This window comes from Penaeus japonicus, unplaced genomic scaffold (genome assembly GCF_977035675.1).
Source record: "Penaeus japonicus unplaced genomic scaffold, GWHDUDI00000001_assembly GWHDUDI00000010, whole genome shotgun sequence".
Taxonomy (NCBI): domain Eukaryota; kingdom Metazoa; phylum Arthropoda; class Malacostraca; order Decapoda; family Penaeidae; genus Penaeus; species Penaeus japonicus.
The window spans coordinates 25,262,707-25,281,157 of record NW_028234412.1 but is presented as its reverse complement, the minus strand read 5'-3'; the positions used below and the strand labels follow the sequence as shown (position 1 = coordinate 25,281,157).

Below are 18,451 nucleotides of genomic sequence, written 5' to 3'. Positions count from 1 at the left end.
AATAGATGATTATGATGAAGAAATCAATACTAATGATGATAACCATAACGACAAAAATAACAACAACGTCTCATAAAGATGCGTAAGCACGATGATAATGCAGTGCTTATAAAACCTAATAACAAGACCCACACGAACGGCAGAAATAAAAAGATAAACTAAACATTTCACACACAAGTGTAGCACAAACGATGCGGTCAGGCGATGCCTCATAACCATCACGCCGCCTTGCCATTACGCGAAAGCAGGGGCGGTGCAATTTGCATGCAACTCGCGATATGAGACGTTTTGGGGAAACTCAACGCCGGATGTAAGAATGCGTTGGAGTTGAGGAGGAAGAGGAAGAGGAGAAGTGGTGGAGGAGGATGAAGTGGAGAAAGGAGGAAGGAAGGAAGGAAGGAAGAAGGAAAACAAATCCTTTGAAAATATCGTTACAGCGTGAAGCGCCCCCCCCCCCAGGGAGCGAAGCAGCATCCCGATCTCTGCGACCAACGCGCCCCCTCGACCCTTCGCGCTGGCCCGCTGACCCTCCCCTCAGGAGATGAGGGTCACTGCCCACTTTCGCACCACACCCACTCCACCCACGCCCGCCCGCTCGCCTGCTCTCTTTCTCTCAGTCTCTCTTACACTTTTATCTCTCCTCCTCCTCCTCTTCCTCCTCCTTTTTTTTTTTTGTTGCAGTCTCTCCCTCTCTAACTACGCCACTCTCAAGTGTTAGAAAATCTAATTGCCCAATTTCCTTCCTTTCTGACCCTACCTTTCTAACGTTTACTATGGTAAAATTAGCAATAAAACAAAAAACAACAATAAAACAGGACGACTATGAGGGAATGGGAGAGGTAAAAGAGAGATAGAGGAAAACGGCAAGAGGGAGAAAATAAGGATGATAGGATGATGAAATGATGGAGGGAGGGAGGGAAGAAGAGAGGCAGGAGGGAGGGAAGAAGGGAGGAGGGAGGGAGGAAAAAAGGGAGGGATGGAAAGGGATAATATGCGAGAACGATGAGAGAAGAGAAAGGAGAGAGGAGTTAAAAAAGGAAAAAAAGAGGGAGAGAAAGAAAAAAAAGGCAAGAGACGGAAAATAATAGATTATAGAAGACAAAGCGAAAACAAGAAGGACAGCTAAGTAAAGACTCAAAAACTTCACACTGACGAGGCAGGCAACTCGCGCTCAAGTGCTGCTCCTAGATCTAACCGCCCCCTTTCTCCCCTCTCCCCTCCCCCTTCCCCATCCCCCCGCGAGGTCAGCAACGTGCCCGCGGGAAAGAGGTCAGCGTCGAAGCCGGTGGCCAGCGCTGCCCGCCCGCCGTCGCCGCCACCGCTGGACGAGAGCAGGTTCAGCGTCCGGCGGGGAACGAGCGACCAGCCATGACGCGGGCTTTCGGTCGTACGTCGGCGTGGTCGTCGGATAAGGGAGGGGAGGGGAGGGGAAGAGTGGGGGAAAGGAGGAGGAGGAGGTGGAGGAGGAATGGGGGAAAGGAGAAGGAGGAGGAGGAGGAGTGGGGGAAAGGAGAAGGAGGAGGAGGAGGAGTGGGGAAAGGAGAAGGAGGAGGAGGAGGAGGAGGAGGAGGAGGAGTGGGGGAAAGGAGGAGGAGGAGGAGGGGGAGGAGTGGGGGAAAGAAGGAGGAGGAGGAGGAGTGGGGGAAAGGAGGAAGAGGAGGTGGAGGAGGAGTGGGGGAAAGGAGGAGGAGGTGGAGGAGGAGTGGGGGAAAGGAGAAGGAGGAGGAGGAGGAGTGGAGGAAAGGAGAAGAAGGAGGAGGAGGAGTGGGGGAAAGGAGAAGAAGAAGAAGAAGGAGGAGGAGGAGTGGGGGAAAGGAGAAGAAGAAGAAGAAGGAGGAGGAGGAGGAGGAGTGGGGGAAAGGAGGAGGAGGAGGAGGGTGAGGAGTGGGGGAAAGAAGGATGAGGAGGAGGAGGGTGAAGAATTGTGAAAAAGTGGGGAGGAAGGGGCGTGAAAGAGGGGAATAGTGTAAAAGGGGGAGTGGAAGATATGAGAGGGGGGGGGGGGAGTGGAAGAGAAGAGGAGGGAAGTGGAGGAAAGGAGGATGAGAAGTGGAAGATGAGGCAATGAGCGGGATGGAGAAGGAATAGGGAGTAGGGAAAAGGAAGGGAAACATTGGCGAGAGGGGAGGGATGAAAAGAGGGGACGGGAGGGGGAGTAGCAATGTCTCCTCTCCATCTCATATGACATCCCACAAATCGGATACATCCACCCCCTCACCCTATCGTTTTCTTTCCCAATCCACTCAACTAAGAGACTTCGTTTCCCTCACTCGCAATGGCGTTCATATCCCCCAACTCACGCACATGAACGCGCAAGCACCGACTAAATTTCTAATTTACTGAAAAAAGACTACTGAAATGTGGTTTCTCATGGTACCTTTAACTGAACGATTAGCAACAGATGTCTGAGCCTTACAAATTGTTGCCTTTTGGGGCTCGGTGAGGTTGCAAAAAGGCTTGCAATCAATCAACATGATGTTCTCCCACCCATCTTCTTTGATTGGCCTATTTTATAAAATCATGAGAGAGAGAGAGAGATATACAAATAGAGAGAGAGGCAGAGAAGCAGAGAGATAGAAAGAGAAAGAGAAAGAGAAACAGAGAGAAAAGGAGAGAGAGGGGGAGGAAGGGAGACAGGGAGAGAGAGGGGGAGGGAGAGAGAGAACTAGGAAGAAAGATAGATAGATATAGAGAGAGAAAAATAGAGAGGGAGAGAAACTCCTCCATGCTCATACACCTTCTCCACCTCCTCCTCCTCCATACCCTCCTCCTTCTCATCCATATCAACTCCTTCTCCTCCTCCTCCACCTCCTCCCTCACCCCCCTCCAGCCACCTCCGCCCGAGTCAAGAACCCTCATGAAAGAAAGCGGAGGCTGCCTGCCCCACATTCTCAAAGGTCGAGCAAGATGCCCGCCCACGCTCTGAGTCACGCCCCTCCTCGTCCCCCTCCTTTGCCACGAGCGACCACGCCCACGCAAGAGTCATCAGGGATGAACTACGACGTTCTTCCTCTCCCCTCCCCACTTCCAACATCTTCCTCCCTCGCCACTTATTCCCTTTTCTCGCTTTCCCTATACTATCCCTAAACTTCTTCCTCTTCCCCTCTCCATTTTCCGTTATATCTTCCCATCCCTCTTCCCCCTTCTTACTTCTCCCCTTTTCTGTCTTCTTGTTCCCTCTTCTCCTTGTCTCCCTTCCCTTCTTTTATCCCGTTATTCCAATCAGACCAAAAACCGATCAAAACAACGTTCGATTTTTTTTCCCCAATGGCTGGTAGCTCCCGGCGTGACAAAATACAACAACAGCTGATAACCGCAATAGCTGCAACATCTGCCGTTAACAATAAATAAGATTCAGCATCGAGTTCTTACCGAGACTGAACGTTTGACCACTAGAGGGTAGGCCTATCTTTAATTTTAGTTCCATTTGGCCTTATTTCTCCTCTTTTCCTTCGTCTGCTCTGGACATGGGTATATTTCCCCTTTTCTATGCGGTTCCTCAAAAATATGTTAAATAGATGTACAAAAGGAAAAAGTAGTGTGAGTGAGTGTGTGTGTGTGTGTGTGTGTGTGTGTGTGTGTGTGTGTGTGTGTGTGTGTGTGTGTGCGTGTGTGTGTGTGCGTGAGAGGGGGGGGAGAGGGAGAGGGAGAGGGAGAGGGAGAGAGAGAGGGAGAGAGGGAGAGGGAGAGGGAGAGGGAGAGGGAGAGGGAGAGGGAGAGGGAGAGAGAGATGGCGAACAGAAGAAAGAAGCAGACAGGTATTGCGATGAGCAGTCACACCCCATCACTACTCTGCAAAATCCCAAACTTTCTCGCAACGAAAACATCCCCCCCCCCCGCCAAAAAAAGGAAAATCCCGAACTTGTGACCCAGACAAGACCACGCCTCTCCGCACTCCTCCGCAAGCCTGTGGGCGTGGTCGAAGGGCGTAGACTAGAAAGAAACCCGAGTTCGTTCACCCGGCCACGCCCCTGCCCGCGGGCGTCCGAAAGGCGCAGTACTTGAAGTGGATTTTTGAAGGGGAAGGGGAAGGGGAAGGGGAAGGGGGAAGGGGGAAATAGGGAGGGGTGTAAGGGGGTGGGGAAAAAGGGAGAGGAGAGAAAAGGGGGAGAAGAGATGGGGAGAAAAGACAAGAAGATGGATGGGGAACGGGGGAAGGGGAGAAGAGGGAGAGGAAGAAATAGAGAAGGAGCGGGGGAGGGAAGACAAAGAGTGGGAGGAAGATAGTAGGGAGGGGAAGAGGAAAAAACATGGGGGGAAGGGGAAAAATGAGGAGAGGAAGAAAGGGGGAGAAGGGTGGGGTGTGTGAGGGAGTGAGGGAGAGGGATGGAGAGGAAGGGGAGAGGGAGGAGAGAGAGAAGAGGGAGAAAGGGAGAGGGAAGGAGAGAGATGGAAAATCTCTCTATCGCCCTTCCCACACCTTGTTTCCCTCTTGCTTCAACAACGACTCGATAAGAGAACAAGGCAGGATGCTAGAAGAGCGAAGGGAGATGGAGATAAGCAGACGCGGATGCTGATATACGAAAGAGAGAAAGAGAAAGAGAGAGATATGCAGATGAAAAGGAAAAAAAAAAATACAGAGGATAGGAAGACTGACAAAGGGAAACGAAAGGGAGGAGGTTAAAGAATTAACGCTGAACAGATAATGAACCAAGTGAACGAGAAAAAGGTTGAAAAACAAATGACGACAAACACGGAAGAGGAGAGAGAGAGATAACGAAAAGAGAAACAGAGAAGAAAGACCAAAAGAAACCGGTCCTAGCACCCCTCCCCCCTCTCTCTCCCTCCCCCCCACTCCAAGGAGGGCAAGAGACGCCGGTGTTGTGTATGGGCAGCAGAGTTAATGATGTGTCGTGGGGGGGAGTGGGGGGTATGCCTTGCCCCTTGCAGAGCCGTGAGGAAGGGCAAAGCCTCCAATCCCGAGGGGCGAAGGGAGGTGGGTAGGATGGGGGAAGGGGACCTGGAGGGGGAGGGGGGTAGGGGGAAAGAGGGTTGATCTAGTACACTCCAGAGGGGGCCATTGGAGGTGGGGGAGGGGGGTGAGAGTTAGGGAGGGAGGTAGGTTAAGGAAGAAAGGTTAAGCGCGGGAAAGAGAGGGTGGGAGGAAGAGAGGCAGGGGTGAGGGGGTGAGGGGGAAGGGAAGGAAGGATTAGAAAAAAAAAATAGCCATATCGGTAGACAGGAGTAGGATCCAGGACACTTTGAGAAGGAGTTCAGTTGAGGGGAAAAAGGGAGGGGGAGGGAATGAAACGATAAAGGAGGCAAGAGTGGGCCGAAGAGACGTAACTGGACTTGTCCGAAGCCCCTTTGCATTAACCTCACAAGTTCAAGTGCCATAACAGTCGAGAACATTCCATTCTCAACTCATAACCCCCCCTGAAGGCTTGGCAACGATCCTGCCTCCTTGTTACTCCGACTCTCTCACACTCTTACACACACACACACACACACACACACACACACACACACACACACACACACACACACACCTCCTGTCGGTTAAAAAAAGTTTTACACTAGACTTGTTTGTAATTGTACGTCTGATTATCATAATTACTTTTGTTATTATTTTCAAGCCTGAGTGAGAATGAGTGGAGAAAGTGACTGATATCGAGCCTGAGTGACGAGCCTGAATGAGTAAGAATGAATGGTAACCTGTCCGCAGAATGAGTAAAAATGTTTAAGAAGGCGTCCGAGAGCAAGGGAGACTAATCGCAAATGAGCAAGTTCCGTCCGGATAAAATGAGCCCGAGTGAGTAAGAGCGAGTAAGAATGAGTGCGTGTACAAGAAGAGCTCGACGCCGAGGTACAGTTAGCCAGCCTCCATAAACTGGTCCAGCGGGTGAACACTGTCATTCCTCAGTATACCCGGCGACTGATCCCGTTTTCCACGCCGTAGGTTAGACTGATATAAATATCGAGACGCGAAGTTAATATCTGTATTTCTTTTGACGCTTCCCTTGTTTTTTGTGTTGAATGATGAAAAATATCGCCATTCTCTATATATTTATTTTCACCACGCACGTGCAAGCACGTAAAAACACAGACACGGACACAAACACACCCAAGCGCGCACATTATCGTTTATTCCTTCACATTTTCAGTCAGTTGAACCTTGAGTTTAGAAAGTCATGCAAAATAAAATGAAAATAACTCTTGACCAACACCAAAGTAGTTAAAAAAAAATCTAGAGCCATCCGCACGTCTATTTAATAATTTCCATATAAAAGGAAACAAATTATATAATCATAAATAAAAATAGAAGTAAACATAAACAAACACACACTTATATAATATACATATATAGTTAACATTGTGATTTCCTCGATGTGGAATTTAAAAAAGCTGCGTCACGCACTTCTGCGGATAACCTCCCTCCCCCTCCCTCTCCCTCTCCCTCTCCCTCTCCCTCTCTCAAGAAAGAGGTGCATCTCTCTCTCTCTTTCCCTCCCCCCTTTCTTTCTTCTTCCCCTTCTCCATCTCCCTACCTTCATCCTCCTCCTCCCTCCCTTCCTCTCCCTCTCTTTTCTCAACCACTCTTCCTTCCCCTTCCCTCTCCCTCCTTTCCATCCCTCCTTCCTCTCTCCCCCTCTTTCTCCCGAGTCAGTGCCGCGACCACATTCTTGAGAGGAGCCCTTTCCAGCGCCACCTCTCAAAGGTCGCTCCCGAGGGCCTTTGTCGCGCCCGCTCGTATTGTCACTGCTCTCTCGCGAGATCTTGATCTTCTACCCCCCCTCAGATAAAGATTTACAAAAATGACGAATATATAATGAAATAAAATAATAAATAGTAATGAATTTTATTACATCATATAAAGAATAAAAAAAATAAAACTAATCTCAGAAATAAGAAATAAACGCAACGAAGAAATGAGATAACAAGAGCAAAAAACGACAAATATCTTTACTTCTACTACTTGACTGACAATAAGTGATCTAGTCTCTCTTTTCTAGCCAATGAAGGACATAATGAGGTATCATTAGACGGACTCTGCACAAAGGCAAAATAATCCACATTTATCTTATATTTCTTACATTATTTTTTTCTGACGTCAAGTGTCGCGTGAGGGTACAGTCTCATAACCACAATCAGTGTTTTCGCAATCTTCCCTTCGTGTTTTCATTCGTTGCGCTTTTACGCAGTTGCACGTGGAAAAGGTCAGAGCTGATGGCAGATTGAAAATAGAAAACAAACTCGAGCTATAATGACGATGTTGGTTGTGGTGCTTTTTTTCTTTCTTTCTTTCTTACTCTCGACAAGCGGTATTTCTCGCCTCCGGACCTTAACATCGAAAGCCGGCCATGGCCAGCGCTGAAGTTCAAAACGTCATGTCCATTTCGAGCCTTTCTCTCTCTCTTCCTTTTCTCTCTCTTTCTCTTTCATTCGCTCTGTGTGTGTGTGTGTGTGTGAGTGTGTTTGTGTGCAGGCGCGCGCGCCTCTCTGGGCTATTGTCATAAAATGTCAGTATCTTTTCCAATTCACTAGTTACACAGCGCTAGCCGCGAGTGATTTTCTGACACTCATAAAAAAGACTCTCTTTAAATTAAAGTAAAAAAAATAGATTGAACCAAAACATAATAATAAAAAGAGTAAAATAAAATGTGAACAAAAACAGCAGCGCCTGCATTGTGTCGGTGACGGTTCCCCGCACATGCACACGAGTGTCCCCTTACAACTTGATTTCACATTTTCTTTATCCCCGTTTATCAGTCGCCCCCTATCCCTATCCCTCTCCCCTACGGCCTCCTCTCTCCTCCCACTCCCTAATATATCCTGCCTCCTCCCTTCTCCCTCTTCCCGGCACTCCTTCCTATCCCATATCTTCCCTCACACCTGTCCCTTCCCTTCCCTCCTCTCCCCTTCTTCCCCATCATTGTCCCTCCCCTCCCTCCACCCCATCCCTGACCCTCCACTCTTTCCCTCCCTCCACCCTATCCCTGACCCTCCACTCTTTCCCTCCCTCCACCCCCGTCCCAGACCCTCCCCTCCTTCCCTCCTCTCCCATCCTTGTCTCTCCCCTACTACCCTCCTCCCTCTCTCTCCCTCTCTCTCTCTCTCTCTCCCCCCTCCCTGCATCACTCTCACTTCAGACACAAGCCCCTGATGAGTCTCTAATCAATCCAGTTCTAAACGATAGAGAAAAAAATAGACGAAAATACATAGGAGGAAAAATGCCATTTACTATTCCATCTAGAAGCTGAGTGAGCGAGCAAGTGAGTGAGTGAGTGAGTGAGTGAGTGAGTGAGTGAGTGAATGAGAGAAGAGGGAAGAGGGAAAAGGGGAGAGAGACTCCACTTCAAGTCTCTTCTTATCGCCCGCATCTTTGTGGATCTTGCGGGAGGCTTTGCAAGGTACTGCAATTGCGCACTCGGACCTGGTTGCTGCTTGAGGCCACGAAATCCTGTTATGTTACACAACGAGGAAACTTCACAGGTACTGAGTGGTGATAGGCGCGAAGATCTCTCTTTCTCTTTCTCTCTCTCTCTCTCCTTCTCCCTTTAATCTTCTTTCTCTTTCTCCCTTTTTGCAAGACCTCTCATAGCTCCAATAGAAATTTAGAGAACTAGCCTATTCAAGCATTAAGATAGTGATAGACACAGAGATAGGTAATGGGATAGAGATACAGATAGCTAGATAGATGAAGACAGACTGACAGATGTACAGATAGAGACAGGCAGTAGACGGATAGGTATAGAGATAGATTGAGATTGAGTTGCATATACAACAAAACGTCGCAAAGATCTGATCCTGCCATACCGACGCCATCCCGCTCCTTCGTCAGGTAGTGGCGGGCGGAAGGTGTGGTTGGCAGCGGTAGTAGTGTGCCTGGGGGTGATGGGCGTGCTACGCTCGTGGGCGTGTCTTGGGTGTGCTTGCGGTTAGGCCCAGGCACTCACCGCACCGCCCGCGCCAGACCGCCATAACCTACCCCAAAGTCCCCCTCCCCCCGGGGCGTTTTCTTTCTCTTCCAAAAATTCTTAGAAGTAGAAAAAAATAAAGATAATAAAAACTGAAACGGTTAAGACATGCAAACACACACGCAAATACGATTAAGAAAAAAAGTACTATCTTGAGACACCTTCCAACTGTCTTTAACCTGGAGCAGTGCATTGCCTTAGCCCCTCCTCTCCTCCCCTCCCCACCATCCCTCCCCTCCTCCAAGCACCCTGTCCCTCCACCCTCCCTACCCCTTCTCCCGTCGCTAATGAATCTGCCCGAGATAATGACAGACAGACACAACCAACCTACGAAATTCACAAGCTTAAATGGAGTTCCGTGTACGAGAGCTATCCACCGCGTGCGGTTACGCGGCGGTTAGAGAACAACCTTGCGGCCGCTCTAACCTTGCTCGCGCGCAGCCACCGCCATATGGTGCTACTTGAGGCGCACACGCACGCGCGCACGGACACTCACACACGCACACAGTACATACGCAGACACAAATGCAATCACTATCGCTAAGGCATACACGCGAACAGACACACTCACACTCATACGAATAACCTACACAGACATGCATAAATTAAAAAAAAAAGTAAAAGGGTGAATGAGAGAGAGAGAGAGAGAGAGAGAGAGAGAGAGAGAGAGAGAGAGAGAGAGAGAGAGAGAGAGAAACGAAAAGAAATCAAGAAAGAAAATAGAAATCAAGCATTCCATGACCTTTCAATAATAATGTTTTCTCCCGTCATTCCTGCATCTCATTTGAGGGTCATCGCCAGATTCAGTTTTGGTAACACTGTTTTTCTTCTTTTTGCTTTGCTTGTTTTTTTTTCTCGTTTGTTTTGTTTTTTTGGTAGCACTATTTCAGAGAGGAGGGAGGGGTGAGGGTGAGGGAGAGGAAGGGGAGAGGGGGGAAGGCTTACTCATCCGGAAATGACATGCAAGACTCGTCTTTTACTATGGACGTTTTTTTTCAGGGGGAGGGGGGAGGGGGGGAGGGAGGATAGGGGGAGAGGATGGAGACAAGGGAAGAAAACAAGGAATTATCATTGCTGTAAATACAAGATCATCAGAGAAGCGGGAATAACGTCTTAGCAATAACAAATGAACACGAGATAAGCATAAGATGTGCGAGTGGTGGGGAGGTGAGCAGATGGGGAGGTAGGCTGGTGGGGAGGTGGGTTGATGGGCTGGTGGGGGGTAGGTTGATGGGCAGGTGAGGTGCTGGGCAATGGACACTGACCCTCCAAGAGCAAAACATGTAGTTCTCCGGATACCGTTAAACACTTGCATCTCCGTTGCAACTGACTATCATTTACTCATCTATTCAGGAGGGAGAGGGGGGGGGGCATTAGAGGGGGGAGAGGGCATCGCAAATCGTCCATCGAGTGGATTTTTTTTCTTTTTTTAGAGCGGAGTGTTATTTTTTGGAGTAGGATGTTCCTTTAATTTTTGGAGTGAGACATTTTTTTTTCTTTATGGAGTGGCGTGATCTTTTCAGTTTTGGAGTGGAGTCTTTTCCCTCGCTATCTATATTTCATACATTCCACAAACACTTAAATGACAATGAATAGGTTATGGATGCTGCGTTTCCATATAAAGGTCATGTGACATGGAGAGGGAGAGAAGGAGGGAGGAAGGGAAGGTGAGGGAGAGGGAGAGGGAGAGAGAGAAAGGGCAAAATCCCTCAGTAAGAAAAGCCACTACATTCAACTCTATGACACGTTTCCTACCGTAGTTAATTTTCCCTTTTTTATGTTATCTCAGAAGCATTAAATCAACAGCTCATCTATACATACCCGAAAAAGCTGTCACACGTTTTATCTATTCATTCAATTATCAATCCCCCCCCCTCCCCACCAAGTTCGACATGCAAATAAATATCTAAATCCCACAGTAACCACCCCGGAAAATGACCTTCGAGACAATTACTCGCGGAAAAGAGAGATTCGGAAAGGCGAGAAAATAAGGACGCAAAAGTGTAATTCCCATACAGCCCCCCCCCCGACCCCCTCTCCTCCTCCCCCCCAGAAAAAAAATCGTATCCCAAAAAGTAAGAGGCAATTTCCGTCGGTCGAAATCTGGATCGTAAATTGGGTCAGTGTCATATATTCTCTCTCTCTCTCTCTCTCTCTCTCTCTCTATCTATCTATCTATATTTTCTCTCTTTCTCACTTCCCCCCACTCTCTTTTTGCAAGACCTCTCATAACTCCAATAGAAATTTAAAGAACTAGCCTATTCAAGCACAGAGATAGGTAAAGGGATACAGATAGATAGATAGAGGCAGACTGATAGATGTATAGATAGAGACAGGCAGTAGACAGATAGATATAGAGATAGATTGAGATTAAGTTGCATATAGGCGGAGACCAAAATCAAAAGAAATGATATAATAGAGAAAAAAGAAAGAAAGAAGGGGATAAGATCAATAGATAAAGAGAGGGTGAGAAAGGGAGGGGAGGGGGAAAGATAGTCAGAAAGAAAGAAAGAAAGAGAAACAGGCCGACATAGCCCGAGAGAGGGAAAACAGGTGAACTTCGACTCCAAGGTGACAAACTTTCCCTCCCCTCGGGTGGCGGCGGAGCGACGGTCCAGAGCCACGGGAGGGAGGAAGGAGGGAGGGAGGGAGGAAGGAGGGAGGGAGGAAGGAGGGAGGGAGAAAGGGAGGAGGGAGGAGGGAGAAGGGGAGGGAGAGAGGGAGAAGGGGAGGGAGAGAGGGAGGAGGAGGGGAGTGAGGAGGGGAGGGAGGGAGGGAGGGAGGGAGGGAGGGAAGGAGGGAGGAAGGAGACATTAGTCACCTCCTCGGTAATCACACAGGAAGTTGGTCATTGTAAGGACAGCCAGCTCTTACGTGTCTTACTTCATTCACGCCGGCGCCGTCTCCTTATTAGTGTGGAAATGACGGTTCAAAGATATCCACACTTTGAACACGTCTTGCTAACCATTTCCCTTCTCTCATAATATCCTAGGTCACGGAAACTATCATCCGTCTGACAACTTTAGAAAAACAAAAACGCTGAGAAATTGTCCCATGCAGACTTCCACCAAGCCAATGAACATCATTTTTATTTCACTTTTGTTATTCTTATTTTCATTTCTATGTTCCTTAACGCAGCGCTGCCCCCCTTTACAACCCCAGTCACGTGAGGAGACAGCGACATCCCGCACCCCGTTCAATTAGCAACCGCTGCAAATGAAGGCTCGCAAGAAACGCGGTGCACGCACTGACGTCATGCGAGCGAGCGTCGGCGTTGCAGTTACGGCAAGCGCAAATGATCTGCATTTACCTCCGCGATGCAATTTGCGGGCCGGACGATTCGAATCACCACCACCATTATCACGTTTGCACGAGCGCGTTTCCAGAGAGCTTTCCAGCGGGAATGAAAACAGCGAAGATGAAGCGCCATGGCCGAAAGAAAGTGATACAGCGCGCAAGACTCATCGTAAGAGGACCTGCAAAACGGAATTTTGGGAGCGGAGCGCGGAGGGTCGGGCCAGGCGAAAGATCCAGCCGGAGATTCGCGGTCGAGGAGGACACGACACCGAGGGCGGCGATGCAAGCACAACATTAAGGTTCTTATCCTTGCCAGCGTCTCCCACGATAAACTTTTTATTGACCTATTGTTCCCTTTGGGTCACGACTCCCCGGGTCAGAGGGAGGGAGGGGAGGGGAGGGGAGGGGAGGGGAGCAGAGGGTCATGACCTTTGCCAACCTAGCCTTCCTCCATACAAAGGCCACCCGCCATGCTATAGGGGCGCGCACGAACTTTTACATACACACACACACACACACACACATATACACACACACATATACACACACACATACATACATACATACATACACACACACACACACACACACACAACCTCAAGCGAACAGACGCAAAACAAAGAGCCTTTTCAACGGCTATCCCGGAACCCTAACAATGCCTAGTGAAATTTCGTTGTTGTTGTTGTTGTTTATGCCTCTCCGCTTCATCCCTAGACCGAGACCTACCGGTTGACCCCTGAGAATGCCCGGTCAAAACCCAGCAGATATTGATGGTGAGAATGATGGTATATAAATAAGTATATCGGGATAAATACATCGTAATGGTGATGATGACGATGGTAATTATAATAATAATACCAATAACAACAGTGGTCCATTAATAAACAGAAGGAAGTAGATAAAGGGGAAGGGATGGGAAGGGAAGGAGGGAAACGGGAGTGGAACAGGTAGATGGAGAGAAAGGGAGGGAGAGATAGGGGGCAATGGAGCGGGAGAAGGGAAGGGAAGGGAAGGGAAGGGAAGGGAAGGGAAGGGAAGGGAAGGGAAGAGAAGGGAAGGAAGGGGAAGGAGGAAGAGAGGGAGATGGGAGAGAGGGAGAGAGAGAGAGAGAGAGAGAGAGAGAGAGAGAGAGAGAGAGAGACAAAGGATTGCAAGAAAAGAAAAGAAAGAAATCGAGAAAGAGACATATATAAAAGGGGGGCATCCACCGTGATCTTAAAAAAAAGGAGAGAAAAAACTCCCGTCTTTCCCCTCGGACGACTGTCTTTGCGCCCCAGAACAAACACGTAAGCGCGCACTTACCATATGCCGGGCTCTAACCGAATCACAACCGTCTCGGGGAGAACAAATCTGTGACCTGAGGAGAGAGAGAGAGAAATATTAGTATACGAATCTTTTTAGACATAAATATTTCAGTCTTTATCCGACAGAAAAAATAATGATAACGATGATGATAGCAACAATAATAATAATGATAATAATGATAATAAATAATAATAATATCAATAAAACAATAATCGTAAATTAAATAAAAATCGAACCACGGGAAAAGAAAACGAAAAAAATAAAACATTGAAGATTAGGCCTACACAGAAAAAAATCCCACTTTCCATGACAAAAAAACGGAGGGGGCCAGGTATTAACAGGACTCGATACCGGATATAATGAAGGTAGGGGGAAAGGGGGAAAGGGGGAAAGGGGGAAGGGGAAGAGGGGAGAGAGAAGAGGGGGGGAGGGGAGAGGAGGAGGAGAGGGAAGAAGAGGGGGAGAGGGAAGAAGAGGGGGAGAGGGAAGAAGAGGGGGAGAGGGAAGAGGAGGGGAGAGAGGGAGAGGATGAAAGGTAGAGGAGGAAATAGAGAGACGGAAGGGGAATGAGATGAAGGGGAAGAATGAAAGAATGAGATAGGGGGAGGGGGGAAATTAAAAGGTGGTTATGTGGGAAGTGGGGAGGATGGGAAGAGGAATAAGATGGGGAAATACGACGAGGGGGTTGAGACCGGGAGAAGGGGAAGGGGAGTGAGATGGATGGGGAGGAGGAAGGGGGGGTAGAAGGGCAGAGGTGGGGGTGGTGGGGGGGGGGAGAAGGCCAGTGTCACGTAGAAACTATTACACCGAGTAGATCGCTAGCACTTCCGGCGTGGCATAAAGAGCGGACTCCCACGGTATGAAGTGTCAGGCTCGTTGGCGAACACGGGAAATAGCAGTAAAAGGAAGTAGAAGAATGAGAGAAAGAAAAAAGAAAAAAAGGTATTAATGGTGAAAAAATATAGTTAACAAATATAAATGTGAATTAAACGAATGAACACACCTAAACAAGGAGGAGCAGCAGGAGGAGGAAAAAAAGGGGGAGAGGACGAAGGCGAAAAAGAAAAAAATGCGGGAGGAAGAAGAAAAGGGGGAATAAAATGGAAGAAATAAGACCAAAGCAACACCTCAATTAGCAGCAAAACGACAAAGGCACAACACGAGCGAGAACAAAAGAACGCTGTGAACAACCGGTTCATCTCCTGGCTTTCTCGAATCATCTTAAAACACGTCAAAACAAAATAGAAGAGAAAATAATAAATCTCACTGGTTCAGAACGACATAATTCTCTTCTTCGAGAGAGAGAGGGAGAGGGAGATTTAAAACCATTAGGGCACACTCGCTCTTACACGCACTCGAAATGGCTTTTGCGCAAATTGTCACTTGAAATAAATAAATGAACAAGGAAAATAAACTGACTGACAGATATATTGACTATAATGATAACTGAGGAATAAAATTCGGCACCTGATTTTTTTCCTGCGCTCGAGTCGGACCTTCAAGTGCAAATTAACGGACAACCTCAGGGTATATTTATCCTTTATTCCTGTTTTCACATCTGTTATTCTCCTTGTTCCTCCTCCTCCAAGAGCAAATTCGTGAACACCCACCCCCGGGCACCCAACGAGGGAACGCACCACGGACACGGACACGGGACAAGCGCCGTCACGAAACTCACGAACTTCATGGCCTCATCTCTCCTTCGTATTCCTATCAGCTAGCTATCACGAACTTTCGAAGACGAGGGGAGTGGGGAGGGAGGAGGAGTAGGGATATAGGGGAGGGAGGAGGAGAGATATGGGGCAGGGGAAGGGGGGAGAGGGGAAGGGGGGAGGGAAGGAGGAGGAGGGAGATGAAAGGGGGAGGTGGAGAAGTGATGGGGGACGGGCGAGGTGGAGGGGTGATGGGGGAAGGAGGAAGAAGAGGGGGTGGGGGAGGGTAAAGTGGAGGAGAGTAGAAAGGAGAAAAAAGGAGATGGAGGAGGAGAATGGGAGGGTGGGGAGAGAAGGAGGAGGAGGAAAAGGTGGAAGACTAAGAGGAAGATCACGCACAGTAGAAGAGAAGCTCAAAAAGTAGCCGAAAAAAGGAGCAGAAAAAGGCCATTACGTAGAAAACCAGCTGCCATTCAAGAGCAATGACGCAGACACAGAACCTGCGCTGTCTCTCGCTAACTTCATTCATTTATCACTAAAGCCTCAACATGATCCCGCACGCGTTAATTGTTCAATCTCGTCTGACATTATCACCTCATTCGAAAAATAAAACATGATACGATAGCCGTCATAGTCAGACCTCTATAATCATATCAAATAAAAACCAAAAACAAAAAAACAAAAAACAAAAAAAAAACATCAACACGCCTGACGTATGGCAACACCGCGCTTACACCTGTTGCCCTCAGTCACGTCCACGTAATGTCGAGCGGCGACATTAATTTTCCGGAATATTACATGACAACCATCATGCCGACATATTCAATAAATATCTATCAGAAGAGGGAGGCCGAAATGGTGGCGACAAATGAATGATAATACAGGTCAGTGTACATCAAACACTCGAAATACTACGTTGCAAATATTATAATGAATAGTTGCTCTCACCCCGCATGTGAATGATGTAACAACAAGGTAACAAAACACACCCAACCCTTATTGTTTCCAGCTGCGAAGGCCGCGTCCACAGCGTGTAACCTGTCCATAGGAAGGTGGGGTTCCCTATGTTGACCTGTAAGTTACTTTTTAATTTCTATTCCATTCTATAAAGCAGATTACTTATTCTTGTATCACGACTCGTAGACGGGAAGATAAAGCCAAAGGGGTCTTTTTCTCTGGCCTTGAAACTTATCGTGGAACAGATTCAACTGCTGCTCGTATAGAACGGGAAAAGAATCCTTTTTGGAATTTAAAATGTTAAAATCCGATGAAGGGAGGAAGAAGAAAAAATGTCGATTGGGCCCGATCCGACTAAGCGACGCGGAACTAAGCAAACGTTCTCAGTGTTGTTCCACCGCTAGAGTTCTTCATGGCAGATTGACGGGAAAAAATAATTATTTAATCAGGGTGTTAAAAAAAAAGAAAAACAAAAACAAAATAAGGATACAACATTAAACATTTGGGCGGCTATCCTCATAAAGACTACCTCAAATCCCAATAGATACAAACCAGTTCTTCAAGATGGGAAGGCTATAGCAGGAATCCGTCAGCCGCGCCGCCACCACACAGCTGACGGCCCCATCCAGGCTGACACCCAACTCCGGACGACCACCAGCCTTCAGGTTACGCTCCACAGGAACGGAGACGCACGCTCACCTCAAGCACCTGACTACATCCCCTCCCCCCCCAACACCCCCTACGCAAACAGACGCCAGACACAGACCACTCGCCGAGGATCCTCCACCATTCCTTCGACGTCCCTGGTAATCAGGAGAACGCATCACAGAGGCGACGGAAAGAAGTCAGATGTCAGACGCCACTGACGCCGCCACCGCTGACGCCGGTCCCCTTCGACGCATCGCTCCCCCGTCGCACCGCAGCCTGGGAAGACTTCCGGTACTTTCGCATGGCAGTGACGTCAGAAAGCCGACGGGTCGTTGGTCCTGCACCCACGGGAGAGAACGAACGACCAGGGTACGAAGCGCCCCTGGGGGAACCATGAGAACACGGAACCGCGGAACCACGAAATGTTCCAACGTGACACAAGAAATAAAAGAAGTGACTGTCGGCATGGCATGGCATGGCTCTTCTTTTCGTAGCTTCTCTCCCCGAATGGATCTAGATATTACTTTATGGAGTAAGATCTAGTAAGACTTCTTCCTCGCTTAATCTAGAGAGATCTTCCTTCAACTAGCAGAAGCGATGGTGCTACAAGTACATCAAAAGACGAGGAACGTAACTAGTTTTACACGAAGGAAAGAAAAATCGAAAAATCGAAAAATCGAAAAACCTGCCCTTCCCCCTCTTTTATTTTTCTAAATTTCCATTGGATTCCTTCACAAACTAAGCCCCCCCCCCCATTAAGGTAAACGATAGGAACCCGAGAGCGCAACCCGGGCGAGCGTTGCCGTTAGTGTTTCCCGGCGGGCCGTTGGCAATTAGCGGGCCTAATTCCGAGGCAACATGTGTGTAATTGCCACGAGCGCGAGCGTGAGACGGCCATTGAGAAATCGGCGAAGGCTCTCTTTTATGTCGGTTATTTGAGTCGAGATGGTTACCCGCTCGATCGGTCATGCACTGTCAGGCCAGAAATAACCGCAGAGGCGACCTCCTGTACTTCCCCCTTCCCGTTTTCCCTTCCTCCTCCTCTTCCCATCTTCCCTTCATCCTTCTCTTCCCATCTTCCCTTCATCCTCCTCCTCCTATACCTTTGCTCTTCCCCCTCTTTCCTTCTATCCCTTTTCTCTTCCCCCACTACCTCCTTCTCCTATTCTCCCACACTTCTACCTCCTCTAGTCCCAGCCCGAGCGGAAACACAATCGAGGGCACAGAAATCAAGAAATACCAGTGTTTCCATTACGCCGGAAAAAAATATAAACACGCGAACATATTCACTCACGCATACACATGAATAAATATTAAAACAGAAACAGAAACAGAAACAGAAACAGACACACACACACACACACACACTACATTAATAAACAAACACGCACACATTCGTAAGTTCATCCGTTCCCGGTCTGTCGCTGTCTAGACGATGAAAGGCAAAGAGCCAAGATGACGGCTTTAAACGGATTAGCACCTGTGCGCCGAATGCCTTAGTGAGAGAGCGACCCGCTGGTAAACGACGTGATTAAGGAAAATTACCTGAATCCATCAAAATCTGGAAATCGGTCTATTTACGTCACCCCGAAATGGCTCTCTCCTCACCGTTCCACGCCGTACAAAAAAACATAATTGCAGAGGCAGTTGACAAGTGTCACGTGTTGACACTTA

General features: G+C 48.2%; 1 protein-coding gene across 5 annotated transcripts in view; it reads right to left on the bottom strand.

The window, feature by feature from the left end:
• Positions 1–18,451, bottom strand: part of fus (epithelial splicing regulatory protein fusilli) — a 149,362-nt gene that overhangs the window by 36,483 nt on the left and 94,428 nt on the right. For all 5 annotated transcript variants that reach the window (XM_043009187.2, XM_086541082.1, XM_043009183.2 and 2 more), the window contains exon 5: positions 13,518–13,572. In XM_043009187.2, coding sequence (XP_042865121.1) covers positions 13,518–13,572 — 55 coding nt within the window. The remainder of the gene's footprint in view (positions 1–13,517; positions 13,573–18,451) is intronic.